The sequence below is a fragment of the Carya illinoinensis genome, chromosome 4 (assembly GCF_018687715.1).
Source record: "Carya illinoinensis cultivar Pawnee chromosome 4, C.illinoinensisPawnee_v1, whole genome shotgun sequence".
Taxonomy (NCBI): Eukaryota; Viridiplantae; Streptophyta; class Magnoliopsida; order Fagales; family Juglandaceae; genus Carya; species Carya illinoinensis.
Genome location: NC_056755.1, coordinates 39,148,127 through 39,162,079, shown reverse-complemented (window position 1 = coordinate 39,162,079; position 13,953 = coordinate 39,148,127). Strand labels below are relative to the sequence as shown.

Here is a 13,953-nt window from a genome sequence, read left to right as displayed (position 1 = left end):
ACTACTACTCGGCTTTTCTGACCCTTTGGCATGAATATGCTGATTTGGTTACAGCGGATGTTCCCGATGCCGCTCTTTGCACTATTCAGACTCTTCATGCGACTAGCCGCCGTGACCAGTTTCTTATGAAGCTACATTTGGAATATGAATCTGTTCGCTCCTCTTTACTGAACAGATCTCCTGTTCCCTCTCTTGATATTTGTTTTGGAGAGTTACTTCGTGAAGAACAACGTCTTAATACTCAAGCTATTCTAGAGCAATCTCATGGCAGTTCTGGGATGTCAACTGTAACTTATATTGCACACAGACGAGGACCCTCTATCAATTCTAAAAACTTGCAATGTTTCTGCTGCAAGGAATATGGGCATATTGCTACCAATTGTTCTAAGAAATTATGCTCTTATTGGAAGAAGAAGGGTCACATTATCACAGAGTATCGTACTCACCCTCAGCATCGTCAGGCCCAAGCATTTCAGACTTTGGTTACTGTTTTGCCCGCAGCACCTTCTGCAGCAAATGGCTCTCCTGCACCTCCTGCATTGAATTACTGCACCCCCGACATGGTGCAACAGATGCTCATTTCGACATTATCAGCAATGGAATTCCAAGGTAACAATTCTACTAAACTCTGGTACATGGACTCAAGGGCCTCCAATCACATGACTAATAATCCCATTGCTTTATGCCATGTCCGGCCCTACGTTGGTAAATCTGCTATTCAGACTGTCAATGGCAACTCTTTGCCCATAGATGTTGTCGGAGATGTTTCTTTGAAGCTCACTGATGTGTTTCTTGCTCCTCAGCTTTCTACGAATCTTATTTCTGTTGGCCAATTAGTTGATAATAATTGTGCTGTTAATTTTTCTGGTGATGGTTGTGTTGTGCAGGACCAGGTAACGGAGGAGCCGATCGCGAAGGGACCTAAAGTGGGGCGCTTGTTTCCACTATTTTTGTCTGTTCCCAATTTTTCTTCAGTTTCTTCTATTAAGTCTTTTGCTTGTAATAATGTTTCAGATCTTAGTATGGTATGGCATCATCGTTTAGGTCATCCCCATACTCAAATCTTATCTCATGTATTGAACTCTAGTTTACTTGGTAATAAAAATCGTTCTTCTTTATCTCTTGAATGTGATTCTTGCAAATTTGGTAAAAGCAAAACTCTTCCCTTCCCTTTGCATGCTAGTAGAGCATCTCATTGCTTTGATCTTATCCATAGTGATGTTTAGGGACCTTCTCCTGTTTCTTCACATGAAAAGTTTAAATACTATGTGACTTTTATTGATGATCATAGCAAATTTACTTGGGTTTACTTTCTTCGCTCTAAATCTGAGGTCTTTCGTATTTTTACTGAATTTTTAGCATATGTTGACAATCAATTTTCTGCTTCTATTAAAACATTACGCACAGATTCCGATGGTGAATATTTGTCTACTGAGTTTTAAACATTCTTGGCTTCTAAGGGTATTATTCATCAACGTTCATGTCCCTCTACTCCTCAACAAAATGGAGTAGTCGAACGCAAAAATCGTCATCTCCTTGATGTGGTACGTACTCTCTTGTTAGAATCTTCTGTTCCATCCATGTTTTGGGTCGAGACTCTGAAAACAGCTACTTATTTGATTAATCGTTTGCCTTCTCAAGTCTTAAATATGGAGTCTCCCTATTTTCGCTTATTTGCTACGCAACCTAGTTATGATAACCTTCGTACATTTGGTTGTGTATGTTTTGTGCATTTAACTCCTCATGAGCGACATAAATTATCTGCTCAATCTATCCGCTGTGCTTTCTTGGGATATAATGTGTGTCAAAACGGATTTGTGTTATGATCATACTTTACATCGTACACAGATTTCTAGAAATGTTATTTCTTTTGAAAATCAACATTTCTTTCCTGTGTCTTCTATGTCATCCTCTTCTACTGTGATTCTCCCCTCCTTTGAACAGTCATTCTCAGATCATCATCCCGTCAGTTCTCGCTTTAGACCAGGTTTTGTGTATACGAGACGCTCCCGTCCACAGTCTCTTCCGGTGGCTCCACCGATATCTGCTCCTACCATTCTCCACGACCAATCAGTTGCAACACCCTCAGAGCACTTGGCACGTCGCTCTTCTCGAGTGTCAGTACCTCCGGATAGGTATGGATGGTTTGCTTCTGCTCTTACTGCTACATTATCCAATTTTGATATTCCCACATGCTACTCACATGCTGTCAAGCAAGATTGTTAGCGACAAGCTATGCAAGAAGAAATTGCTGCTTTAGAGGCCAATCACACCTGGGACATTGAGCCATGTCCTCCTACCATTGTTCCTCTGGATTGCAAATGGGTTTATTCAGTCAAAGTCCAATCTGATGGACGTTTGGAATGTTACAAAGCTCGACTTGTTGCACTTGGGAATAATCAAGAATATGGTGTCAATTATGAAGAGACCTTTGCTTCTGTGGCTAAAATGACTACTGTTCGTCTAATTCTGGCTCTTGCTGCTTCCAATGATTGGCCACTACATCAGATAGGTGTTAAGAATGCTTTCCTTCATGGTGATCTTAAAGAGTGTATTTACATGAAGCCACCCCAGGGATTGTTCACCTCTTCGACTTCACATGTGTGTAAGCTTCGTCGCTCCCTTTATGGTCTCAAGCAAGCTCCAAGGGCCTGGTTTGATAAATTCCGCACAACTTTATTACAATTTTCATTCAAACAAAGCAAGTATGATACTTCATTGTTTCTTCGAAAATCAGACATGGGTATTGTTGTTCTTTTAGTTTATGTTGATGATATTGTGATCACTGGTTCTGATTCTGTCTTACTCGGCCAGCTCAAAACTCATCTCTTAGAGTCCTTTCATATGAAAGATCTTGGATCTCTCACATATTTTCTTGGTCTTGAGGTGCATCATAGTCCTTCTGGTATTTCACTCAATCAACATAAGTATGCTAGTGACTTGGTGGCTACAGCTAGCCTACAGGAGGCTACTTCTGTTGATACACCTATGAAATTAAATGTCAAGCTTCGCAAAGAGGAAGGTGACTTACTTGTTGATCCTCGATTATATCAAAAGTTGGTGGGTAGCCTTGTTTATCTCACCATTACTAGACCAGACATTTCTTTTTCTGTACAGCAAATCAGTCAATTTCTTCAGGCTCCTCGTCATCTTCATTTGGCTGTTGTTCGTAGGATCATACGCTATGTTCAGGGCACTTCTGCCCATGGTTTATTCTTCCCGGCTAGCAACTCTACTAGTCTTGCTGCTTATTGCGATGCTAATTGGACTGGTTGTGCGGATACACGGCGCTCCATCACTGGTTGGTGTGTGTTCTTAGGTAATGCATTGATCTCTTGGAAGAGTAAGAAGCAAGATAGAGTTTCTAAGTCTTCTACGGAATCGGAATACCGGGCGATGTCTTTAGCTTGTTTTGAAATTATTTGACTTCGAGGTATGCTTGCTGAGCTAGATTTTTCAAAGACCGATCCCACACCTCTACATGCCGATAATACAAGTGCTATTCAAATTACGGCCAATCCTGTCTATCATGAGCGCACGAAGCATATTAAAGTCGATTGTCACTCTATCCGTGAAACATTTGACGCTCGTGTTATCACTCTTCCACATATTTCTACTGAACTTCAAATCGCTGATATCTTCACCAAAGCTCTCACTCGTCATCGACATTGTTTCCTAAAGAACAAATTGATGCTTGTTGATTTACGGGCATCAATTTGAGGGGGTTGTCAACGAGGAATATTAGGCACCGTATTAGGCAAGAGAATTACGGAAGAATGTTTGGCACCGTTTGTTGTATATAGTTGACTCTTATGTATTGTATAGTTTTCGGAGGCATAGTTTATATAATAAAGGGAAATCTCAAGGCCAGGAGGTATTCGGACCAAGAAATTGTCAGACACGACATACAACCTGTTATTTGAATGGATTGTATTAGCGTTTGAAAGTTTGATCCGTTAATTTAACGGATCATGTTCGAATTGATCCATACAATCAGATGTCCATATTTCCATATTTAACACAACATGAATATGACTCACGAACATGAAATTGACACTCTTAAAGCGAGCCCTTAAATAGAGTCAGCTGCCTTCAGCCTGTGGGTTACATAGAAGGGAGAAGAGAAAGAGAGAAGAGGGGGGAAACTATGGCCTTCGTATAAATTAGTTGTGCACCTGGGCATCGAAGTAAAAGGAGATACATTACGAACTGGGACCTCTATGGTTCTACTAGATAGGCATTAGTCTCGGCCAGTACTGCATTTACAAATAACAAAGATGGATCTAATCTCTCTAAGCGGTATGAATAATCTGTGTTTTCTTTGCTTACCCTTCGCATGGAGCCGAAGGTTTGAATATCGTCTTTGTATGCAACTGGAATAATAATACAGTCCGTACCTTCATATAGGTGTGCTGGGTTGCACTGGCTTCAGCCTACCTGAGTATATTGCAATTCCTTTTCCTATATGTGCAAGGGGACAAACGAATCTCCATATTCATAATCAATGAGGGATGATTTAAAAATAAAAAAATAAAAAAATAAAAAAAAGACGGACATTTTTTGAACGTCTCATGTGGATTCTGTCTGCCAGCACCCCCATACGAGTGGAGCCACCAGCATCCATACTGCAAGACATTTTCAATCTTTTGTAAGCGTTCAACTTCAATTATCGGTATGTGATGAAAAACTCGGTAAGAATATTCAATCTTTGCTGTGAAAACTAAAATAAATCAGACCCTTGTGATTCAAAATGATAATATTTAATCCAATTTCTGATATTGATAACATGATCATCGTCAGATAGCTTCAGGTTACGTCTGGTGGAAGTTTAAGTACTTACTGTAGACACAGACTGCCAGCAACTCATTCACTATTCTGACCCACGTGCTGGTCCACCCCACATCAATCGTCCACCTGTAGAAGCGTGGATGAACAGATTATAATTACCTTCCCACAATCAAACTTGTGCTTCCAAGAAATAAATGAACTAAAAATAAACTAGCTGATGATGAACTTTAAGGGGCAAAAAGAATGCAGGTTGAACTTTGGCAGTTAGTATTACTTTTATCACTCTACTTTCTAATTACGACATTGCTTTACCCTGCATGATGAAGACTTTTGTCAAGGATCCATAATCTAACACAATATATATTGTTAAGAAAAGAATTTGGAATTTTATATATCCAATAAGGGTCAATGAGCTTTGCTACACATAAATCCACACACCAAACACTACACTTTTTTCATTTTTTTTTATTTTTTTTGGGTTTAGTTTTCTTAAACTAATTGATTTCCTCTACTCATTATCCATATATCAAACATTTGGTAAAAGAAAAAAAAAATTAAAAAAAAAAAAGTATGGTGTGTGGATAAAAGTTTCGATTTTTTCAGAATAGAGTATGTCTGCTGGAACAACAGTTTATTGGACAAGATAATAAGAGGACTTACTTTTTCATGGAAAGATGAGTATTCCAACCAATCAGTAGCATTGCAAAGTACATCGCTCCTGTGGCAAACACTAAGTGGAAGAAGCCATAACCATACGGAACATCATCTTGGGCGTGTGTCCCATCCTTCCGGAACTGCAGCTGTAGTCAGATACATCTCGGTGGAAATATCGGTAATCAATGAGAGTTGATTGGAAATATGGAGCAAACCTGAAAGCATTTGGAATCTATGCCTGTTGAAAACGTTGCAATAACAATCGCAAGCACAGCAACAACAAAGCTCTGTCAACAGATGACAGTCATTGTCACACTGGGATAAAAGGGAGCTTTGAAATTGTGGCAATGAGAACTGTAAAAACTAAAGCTTGCCAGAGTAGGATAAAACTATAAGTCAAATACGATGGTTTACTAAAACGTATTGCATGTTAAAATAATAATAATAATAATTCTGAGATGTTTTCTATATTGTTTTTTATTTTTTTAAAGATATCCGAAAGTGTCCAAGCCAGCTTGCACGCACTTCGACTAATAATAATAATAATAATAACTATGAGATGTTTTCTATATGTTTTTTTTTAAGATATCTGTGAGTGTCCAAGCCAGCTTGCGCGCACTTCGACTAATCTCACGGGGCCCTGAAGTTAACGGTCAGGTAAACCTCTAGTAGCCCTGAGGGGACTCGAACTGGTAACCATTGGAGAGCAAATCCAAGGCCTGACCAACTGAGCTATCCATCAAGATTTGATTGAAAATATATAAAACTACAGATATAAATTTAATTCGTTTTGTACATCTACGCTTCACATAAACTATTGGTCCTATTACTTACCAAAAAATAAAGCATAAACTAGTGACCTTTTAGTGAAAGTGATACAAGTGTGCTTTTCAAAGTCTGTCATAATCGCATTCCAGAAAAAGGAGTGTATTTTTGTAGTAACTTAATTCTGTTTTGCTGTGCTGATCAAAAGCTTGATAGCCAAGCAAAGTGATTTGAACGTGCAATGATTTTCAGAATAAAAAATGAAGATTTACTAAGATCAGTATTCCCCTTAAGAAAAGCTAGGAAGTAATTTTATCAACCATCAAGGGGTTAAAGGCACGTATCACGAACAAGATTTATCATGAGCTGAATATCATAAAAACTATTAAACAAAAATTTATGAAGAATCCAAATGTTACTATGATGGTAAGCCAATCTGTTTTGTCTGTGGCTCCTGCATTCCTGATGCACTTTCCCACTGCTGGTTCACTGCAAACATGGAAAGTGTCAAGTTTGATAAAGGAGAGATGTCAAGGTGGCAGAGATTTTCTAAAAGCAATAAATCACCAGAAATCATAAATGAACCCGTCAAAAATTCTGTTTACTTGAGTTAAAATGGCTTTGTTTAGGCACCCTATTGCATGAATTTAGATTCTGGAGCAGGCATCAATGACAATTTAAAAGATTCAAGTTAAATTACCATGTTCTATTGGATGGATAAAGGCGGCAGTGTACAAGCAATAAAAAATCACATTTATTTAAGGAAAGCCAAAAAAAGAATAGAGACCATGCCTCCTAATTGCACACCAACAGATAAAGACCACATAAAGCCCCATGAGCCCTGGTGTCAATATGCCAGCATTCACCTGTTTCAGGTAAATATTCGCAGTGTACATCAAATTAGGTTAGAATATGAATGAACTGAAAGACATGGTACAGTGATCAGAACCTACTTTCGGGTGAAGAGCGACACTGGTCATGAGTTGGAGGAGCACCAATGTTGAAGTAATGAAGAATATATTGAGGACGCAAGATGGCTCCGGTGCATACCAAATATACATCAAAATGATCCCCCCCAAGCACACAAAATATGCAGTCATTGCAAGTAACATCAAATAGATTTGGCTGCATTGATAACAGTAGGAGGAACACAGTACCTAATATCATTAGTTATGAAATCTGAAAACCCACATGGTGTACGTTCTAATTTTTTTGAACGGGTATCATTTAGCATGTGACTGTTGAAATTGGCAGCAAACAATTTTTAAACAAGAGATCTAAAACTCTCTTAGTTACCTATAGTCATAGATGTATCAAAAACTTGTTTATGCATTTGTATTTTTGTGAAGGAAAAACAAAAGCATATTTCTTGTCCCACCACTTGTCCCACTGAGTGAGGCTTGATGACTAAATAATCAATTAATGGAGAAAATAGAATAAGCCAATAATGAGTACAGAAAATACTATGGTATTAGATTATTACATACATAAGAGTAGCCTTACCATCTTTCTGCACTTTTTTCTGGCTGAAAACGATCATTCAGCCACATAATTAAGCTGATAATGCTTACCAGCTGAATTAGAAGAAAGACCCTGAAAAGGAATGTACTGAATGAATAAATACTTATATCTTCCATAAATAATATCCAAAAGAATTTTGTGATGCAATGAGTTGGAATACTTAAATCTTAAATTCCCAATGCAACAAATTCTATATACATGATTTGAAGATAGGATAACATAACAGGAAACATAGATACCCGGCACCAAAATGTGCAATCTCCCCTGCCAAAGGAGAAGATATTGAGTGTCAAAGGCATGTCATTTGCTAATTTGAAAGTGCAAGAAACTTGATATCTTTATAAAAATAACTTTGAGAAAAAACTATCAGGCTCGCTCAGAAATGGGATTGCACTAACCATAGAGCTTAATAATGCCAGAGGGAAGCAAAAAAGGGATGGTAGTAAAGGCAATCCACATAACTATCTTTGCAGACCACCATCCAGAATGCCAAGAATCTCTGGGCTCATCCATCTTTGAGGTGCCAACTGTTGAAAAAAACATTATGATAAAAAATGTCTGATGAGGCATTAAGGTTCACTTGATTTGTAGGTGAAAAACAATGAAGATGACACAGATGCGCGTATCAATTTTGGGACACAAAAGTCCTAAGATTCAGACTGCAGAAATTGATTCACACCGAGGTCATCAGAAACTGAAAAAAGCTGCATCATCGAACAGAAAATCTCAAGACAAGCTAGTCTTCAGAACTAAAGTGAATTCCATGCTCATTACCAAAAGGATACAAAGCACCCCAAGCTCACTCGCAGAACTGCTTCAGCACCCAAACAGTCTCTTGAATCTTCGCATCCTCTTAATCCTGTACCCACAAATGTGCATTAGCATCATGCACTACTGGTCTGGCCAGCATAGAAAAGTATCAAAATGGAATCTGTTGTTTTACTTGAGGACATCATGACCAGCCAAGTGGAAATCATTTTTTTTCAAGGACTTTTAAGTGGGAGGCAAGGGCATAGGCATAAAAAGCCTTCCTTTTATACCTCCACTGCCATTCATGTGTAAAAATACACCACACATATCAAGCATGCATTTTAAAATGTACATACTCTGTGGATGTTACGTAAGTGCAATCCATGGCATTTATTGCCAACGAGGATGCCCAGTTTGCAGCCTTGAGAAGGGTTTTTATATTTATTATGTACAGAGCGACACTGAACAATAAGATCAAGACCGAAATTCCTCGGAATCACTGATCAAACAAATGAACAAGAACATATGTCCCACAAAAGCTGAAAATTTTCTTTTGATCGGTCACAAAAGCTGAAAAATAATCACTGGTCATTGTCATTTGAAATTAAACAAATGTGACAAGCAAGTTTCTCGAGGAATCTTACTCTTCACTTCCATCATGGCGTTGCGGCCATAATCTCGAGCAGCCCATGCTAGAAGAGTTGCAACTAGAAAAATCAAGCCATATACATATCTTGCCATCCAAGGATTGGAGCCATTGCGGAACTGGCGAGAGCACGAGTGGTCCTTGCACACGGCGTGCCTCTCATTGCTGCTGCTGCTGCTTTCACCATTCTCCATTTTCACCTCCTCAACCCGGCAACGCTTGTGGCAGAGAGCCTAAATGTGGACAAGGAAATCCCAAATGGTTATTTCTTCATTCATGCAGTTACTTTCTCTCTCTTCATTGCAGACTAGAGTGCGCCATGAATCCCACACTCATAGGACATCTGCTTACTGTTTACCTACGCGACAAAACAACTAAAAAACGAATCAGTAATCACCACTGTAAGGGTATACACGGCGAGGCATGCGCTTGTTTTTATTCTCTTAAGCTCAGGTCACGCAACAAGCCTACAAGCTACGTAGCTGCTCCTTTGCTTTGGTTTTCAATTGAGAATTACTTCGTCCCATCAATATTTATCATTTTCAAAAATTCAATTAAATTTAAAAATTTTACTATTGCATCAGCATTTAAAACATATAATTTCTATTATTTTAATTATAAAATTTATCTTTTAAATTAAATTATATTATATAAACATTTTAGGATAGTGCTATTATGTCCCCTCAATTTACCCGCTTTGTGTGCCCTAGTGTAAATTGTATTCTTCTTTTTCTTTATTTTTAATTCAAATATTTTTAAACATGTTTATACATTTTTTAAAAAAAAAACACTAATACACTAATAGTCACTTCTTTAATTAGTAAAAAAAAATTAAAAAAAATAAATAAATATATGAACGTTCAAAATGCTTCTAAGTATTTTATAAAGGTGTTTTATAAACACTAATACAAAAATTTTATAAAGGTGTTTCACCCCTGCTCTTATATCTCCATTTTAATTTTTAATGTATCTTTATTAAAAAAAGAACTAGCAAGAACGAAAATGCTTCTAAGTATTCAATAGCTTTTTCTATAAATCATACCCAATCTAAAAAATTTAAAATATATCAAATAAGGCTATAATTAATAACTAGCCGGCATAAAAGTGAGTTCTCTTTGCACGATTAACACACGAACAAACTCAATGGCTCAAAAACAAAAAGATCAGACAAATCCCAACGCATTTTTTTCCCGTTAGACAGACTATCAAGTCCGGTAGATGAGAATGTTAACATATTTGTGATTAGAGGTGATAGAATTCCACCTGTGGGTAGCTTAATTGCTAATGGCGAAGTTGCGTGCCAGGAGCTCCATGTAATAAGTTCGATTCTCTCTAAAATTAAATTATAATTTAAGTAGAAGGTCATGATAGTAAGTTTGTATTAGTGTCTCCGAAAGTTTAGATTTCACAAATGAATTCAGACAACTGGAGTACTCCATACTCTTATTATATTTTAATCTCACTATGTAAAATATAGCATGTTTATCATCATTGAATAATAAAAAATCATCCAATAAAAAATATCTAATGATGATAAATAAGTCAAATATCATATGGTAAGATAAGAGTGGGATGATAATGTGATGTATAAAAATATAACATTTTAACATATGTGAGATGATCATTAGGAATTATAATGAAACATTTTACATTCTCCATTCACGCGCAGGTAACTAATGATTCTATCATTTTTAAAATAAGCTACACTACACAAGTTTATTACTAAAATTCTAAACTAGAAAGTTTGAACCTAAAAATTATTAATCCTAGTTAATTCTTATGGCGCCTCCGATTAATTACTCCCATTATCTTGAAATGGCAGCCACCATCTAGTGAGAAAATCAGAACAATCATAAGCACTATCAATACAGTTGTTACTTGTGGTGACAACCGCTCAATGGCAGTGCCAAAATTCCACCGATGCAAATCCGGCGAGATTTGACCAAGACAGCTAGATCCGTTCGAATCTCATCGAGTTCTGCCGGATCCAGCTAGTTCAGTCTGATTTGGATGGATCCGACCATTTCTTACCACATCACCTTGGATTTGTCCAAATTAGGTGCCGGTTGCAGGTTGCTAGTCTCCACCAAGGACCGCCAAACAACCACTGGTTTTTTTTTCTTTAATTTAAATTGAATTATTTTAAACTTTAATTTCTAGGAGTTAGCTAAAGTGGTAAGGACTTTAGCCTTGAGAATGATTAGATTTTATTATTTATATTATATTTTTAACACTATCTCACGATAGACTAAACTCTTTTTTAATGAGTAGATCCAACACATGAAATATTTAATTAAATGAGATAGAATATAGACTTTGACTTAAATTCAAGACCTCTACTCTGATACTATATGAAATTACTACTTATCTTAAAAATTTAAAATGATGAAAAACATTAAATCTTATTATGTGTATTATATTTTTAACAATTTATAAGGACCATTGAAGTGTGAGAACTATCTTTTAAATTATCCAAAATGCACTTATGAGAAATCCCTTGATGAAGACTTGTGCATCATTGGAATTAATCGAAACTTTGTTCTCAAACAACCGATAAATAAAATTACTTATAAAAAGAATAGGTGTCGAATTTTTATTGGAGTGTAAAGGAAGGGTCTATACCAATTAGAGTCAGATCCAATTAAAAAAGAAAATACTTTGAATACAGAAAAATCTTATGTAAGGAAATTTACAGATTGACATATTTTGTCCGTCAGAATATTACTCTTTTTATTGTAAAATAAATTTAGGATATTATAATAATTGCGTTAGTGTGCAAATTTTTTGTATAAAGGTTTTTTATAAACCTAAGACTTCTTTTAAAAAGTTTTTGGTTAAAAAACAAAAAATAAAGGAAAATGAGAGTATAATTATTAAATATGTTTACAAATAGATCTACTCATATATTTTTTTTACTTTTTTTTTATGATTAAGAAAATAATAGTGCTGAATTTATATTTTTTCTTAATAATTAAAGATGTTTAAAAAATATTTAAAGAAAATAAAAAATTATTTATAGTGTACACATTTGTTAGACACGTTTGGTAGCATCTAGCATTGTCAAGGTAGTGTTTTCTAGCCGCATGAGTCTGCTCCTACAGGATTTCTTGCCCCACGAAACTGCAAGAAATCTTTTTAAGGAAGACTGTACCCTCAACGTTTTACACCGATCCAGGGATCTATTTCACTTCTCAGGGGTAGCCATGGTCATTTAGGCATTACACTCTTGTTAAGTGTGGGTTTATACTTTGCCCGTCGTCACCTATGTGGAGCAGAGGGAAGAGACCTCTAAAGAAAGCAAACTGATTCTTCGAGACCTCTAAATTACTAACAAAATTGGTCAAAAATACAAATTACTCAAATATTTCTCCTCGGAAACTGTTAAAGTATTTGCATCCCCCAATTTGTGAATAAAAAACGAACGTAATCGAAATTTATATTCTTTTCCTTTAGTTTCGCTGCAACCAAACGAAGCATTGTAGAAAAAAAAGCATCTTAAAAAGGTCATGGTGAGTTAACAAAAAAGACGAAGCAAACCGATATTTTCAATCACAGAGAGAAAATATATCATCTTCAGGTCTGATTTATAACATAACCATTACTTTTTCTGATGGACAGAATTATGCTATGGTATAGGAATTCCAATCCATGGATTATCACCAACATAGCTTACAGGTTTCGGAGATCAAAAGATGATTCTGGACAATGCATTCAAAGAAATGCAAAAACTTCGAAGAACAAGCAGAAAACGAAGATGGCGACGTACCTGTGAAAGAGTAGGCGAAGACCGAGATGGAAGACGGGGAAGACGAAGGGAACTAACTTCTTGGAGAAGCACTGATTCGATCTCTGTGCAAGGACAAAATTGTGAAAGAATTTCAGAGTCCTCTCATAATTTATGATTCTTCGAGGCGCTTTAGAACTGGTCGCCAAAGACAGAGAGAGGAAGATTGCTTTTTGGAGGTTTTCTTTGCTTTATTTGGTTGCTTCTCTTTTCCCGCCCTAAGCATCTTATTTTCGCTTCGGACCGTACCTTTCAAGGTTTTTTCTTTTAAACAATAATTACTTAATAATTCCGTTAAAACAAAATTAATTACACCTTTTAACTGATTAATTCCCAAATCTCTGGATTTTTTTCCGATTAGTGTGATGTTGTTAGTTTAAATTTGACGATGTGGCCGTCACGTGACAAGGCCACGCCAATGAGGTAACTTCAATGGCACAATTCAGGCGACAGAGTCCTGAGATTGTTTATTTTATATTTTTAACACTTCACGTGTGAGATTATCTTTTAATAAGTGAATAAATATATAGAATATTTAATTAAATAAAATAAAATATAAAGTTAGTATTCAAATGCAGGATCTCTATTTTAATATTGTATAAAATCAATTCTTATCTAAAAAATTTAAACCAATAAAAATAAGTGAATTTTATTATTTATATTATATTTTAAATTTTAACCGGTAGTAAAAGAAAAACATCATTTTAAATTTTTTAAGAAACACTTGAAATAGATTCTACATGATTTATAGTGACAATAATTAATATTTTATGGTATATTTTGTATATCTATAAATTCATAAACATGAAGAACTTACAACTTGGGAAAGACCCGAATAACGACTGAATTGAAAATGCAATAACAAATCATTTGAGGTCCCCATATTCAATCTTTTTGTTAATTTTAGAAATTTGTGCATGAGTTTCCTATAAATTTACAAGCTAGTAGTTATGTTGTAAAGTGTTAAAATATAAAATAAATAATATAATATATATCTTCTTTAAATATTAAAATCTATCTTTTTTTATTAATTTAAATTTTTAAG

The 13,953-nt window shown here is 35.8% G+C and overlaps 1 protein-coding gene across 3 annotated transcripts; it reads right to left on the bottom strand.

Moving 5' to 3' along the window:
• Positions 1–4,136: 4,136 nt before the first annotated feature.
• On the bottom strand, positions 4,137–13,107 carry LOC122306624 (probable serine incorporator). Of its 3 annotated transcripts, none has more exons than XM_043119059.1 (14): positions 12,891–13,107; positions 9,123–9,498; positions 8,514–8,587; positions 8,127–8,286; positions 7,968–7,992; positions 7,711–7,800; positions 7,161–7,332; positions 7,000–7,073; positions 6,627–6,696; positions 5,658–5,729; positions 5,449–5,582; positions 4,841–4,914; positions 4,556–4,625; positions 4,137–4,461 (listed from the first exon to the last, which is right to left on the bottom strand). In XM_043119059.1, exons 2-13 carry the CDS (start codon positions 9,316–9,318, stop codon positions 4,570–4,572), a joined length of 1,197 nt encoding a protein of 398 aa, XP_042974993.1. In that variant the 5' UTR covers positions 9,319–9,498; positions 12,891–13,107; the 3' UTR covers positions 4,137–4,461; positions 4,556–4,569. The 3 variants fall into 3 exon arrangements, with proteins under 3 accessions (XP_042974993.1, XP_042974992.1, XP_042974994.1); XM_043119058.1 differs by having other exon boundaries at positions 9,123–9,482; XM_043119060.1 differs by having other exon boundaries at positions 9,123–9,357.
• Positions 13,108–13,953: the final 846 nt, after the last annotated feature.

Coding starts and splice junctions, on each gene's coding strand:
- LOC122306624 (XM_043119059.1), bottom strand. CDS start 9,318: ATGGAGAATGGTGAAAGCAGCAGCAGCAGCAATGAGAGGCACGCCGTG. Junction 6,697..6,999: donor TGTTGGTGTGCAATTAGGAG/GCATGGTCTCTA, acceptor CCATGTTTGCAG/TGAACCAGCAGTGGGAAAGT. Junction 4,626..4,840: donor GCTGGCAGTCTGTGTCTACA/GTAAGTACTTAA, acceptor AATGTCTTGCAG/TATGGATGCTGGTGGCTCCA.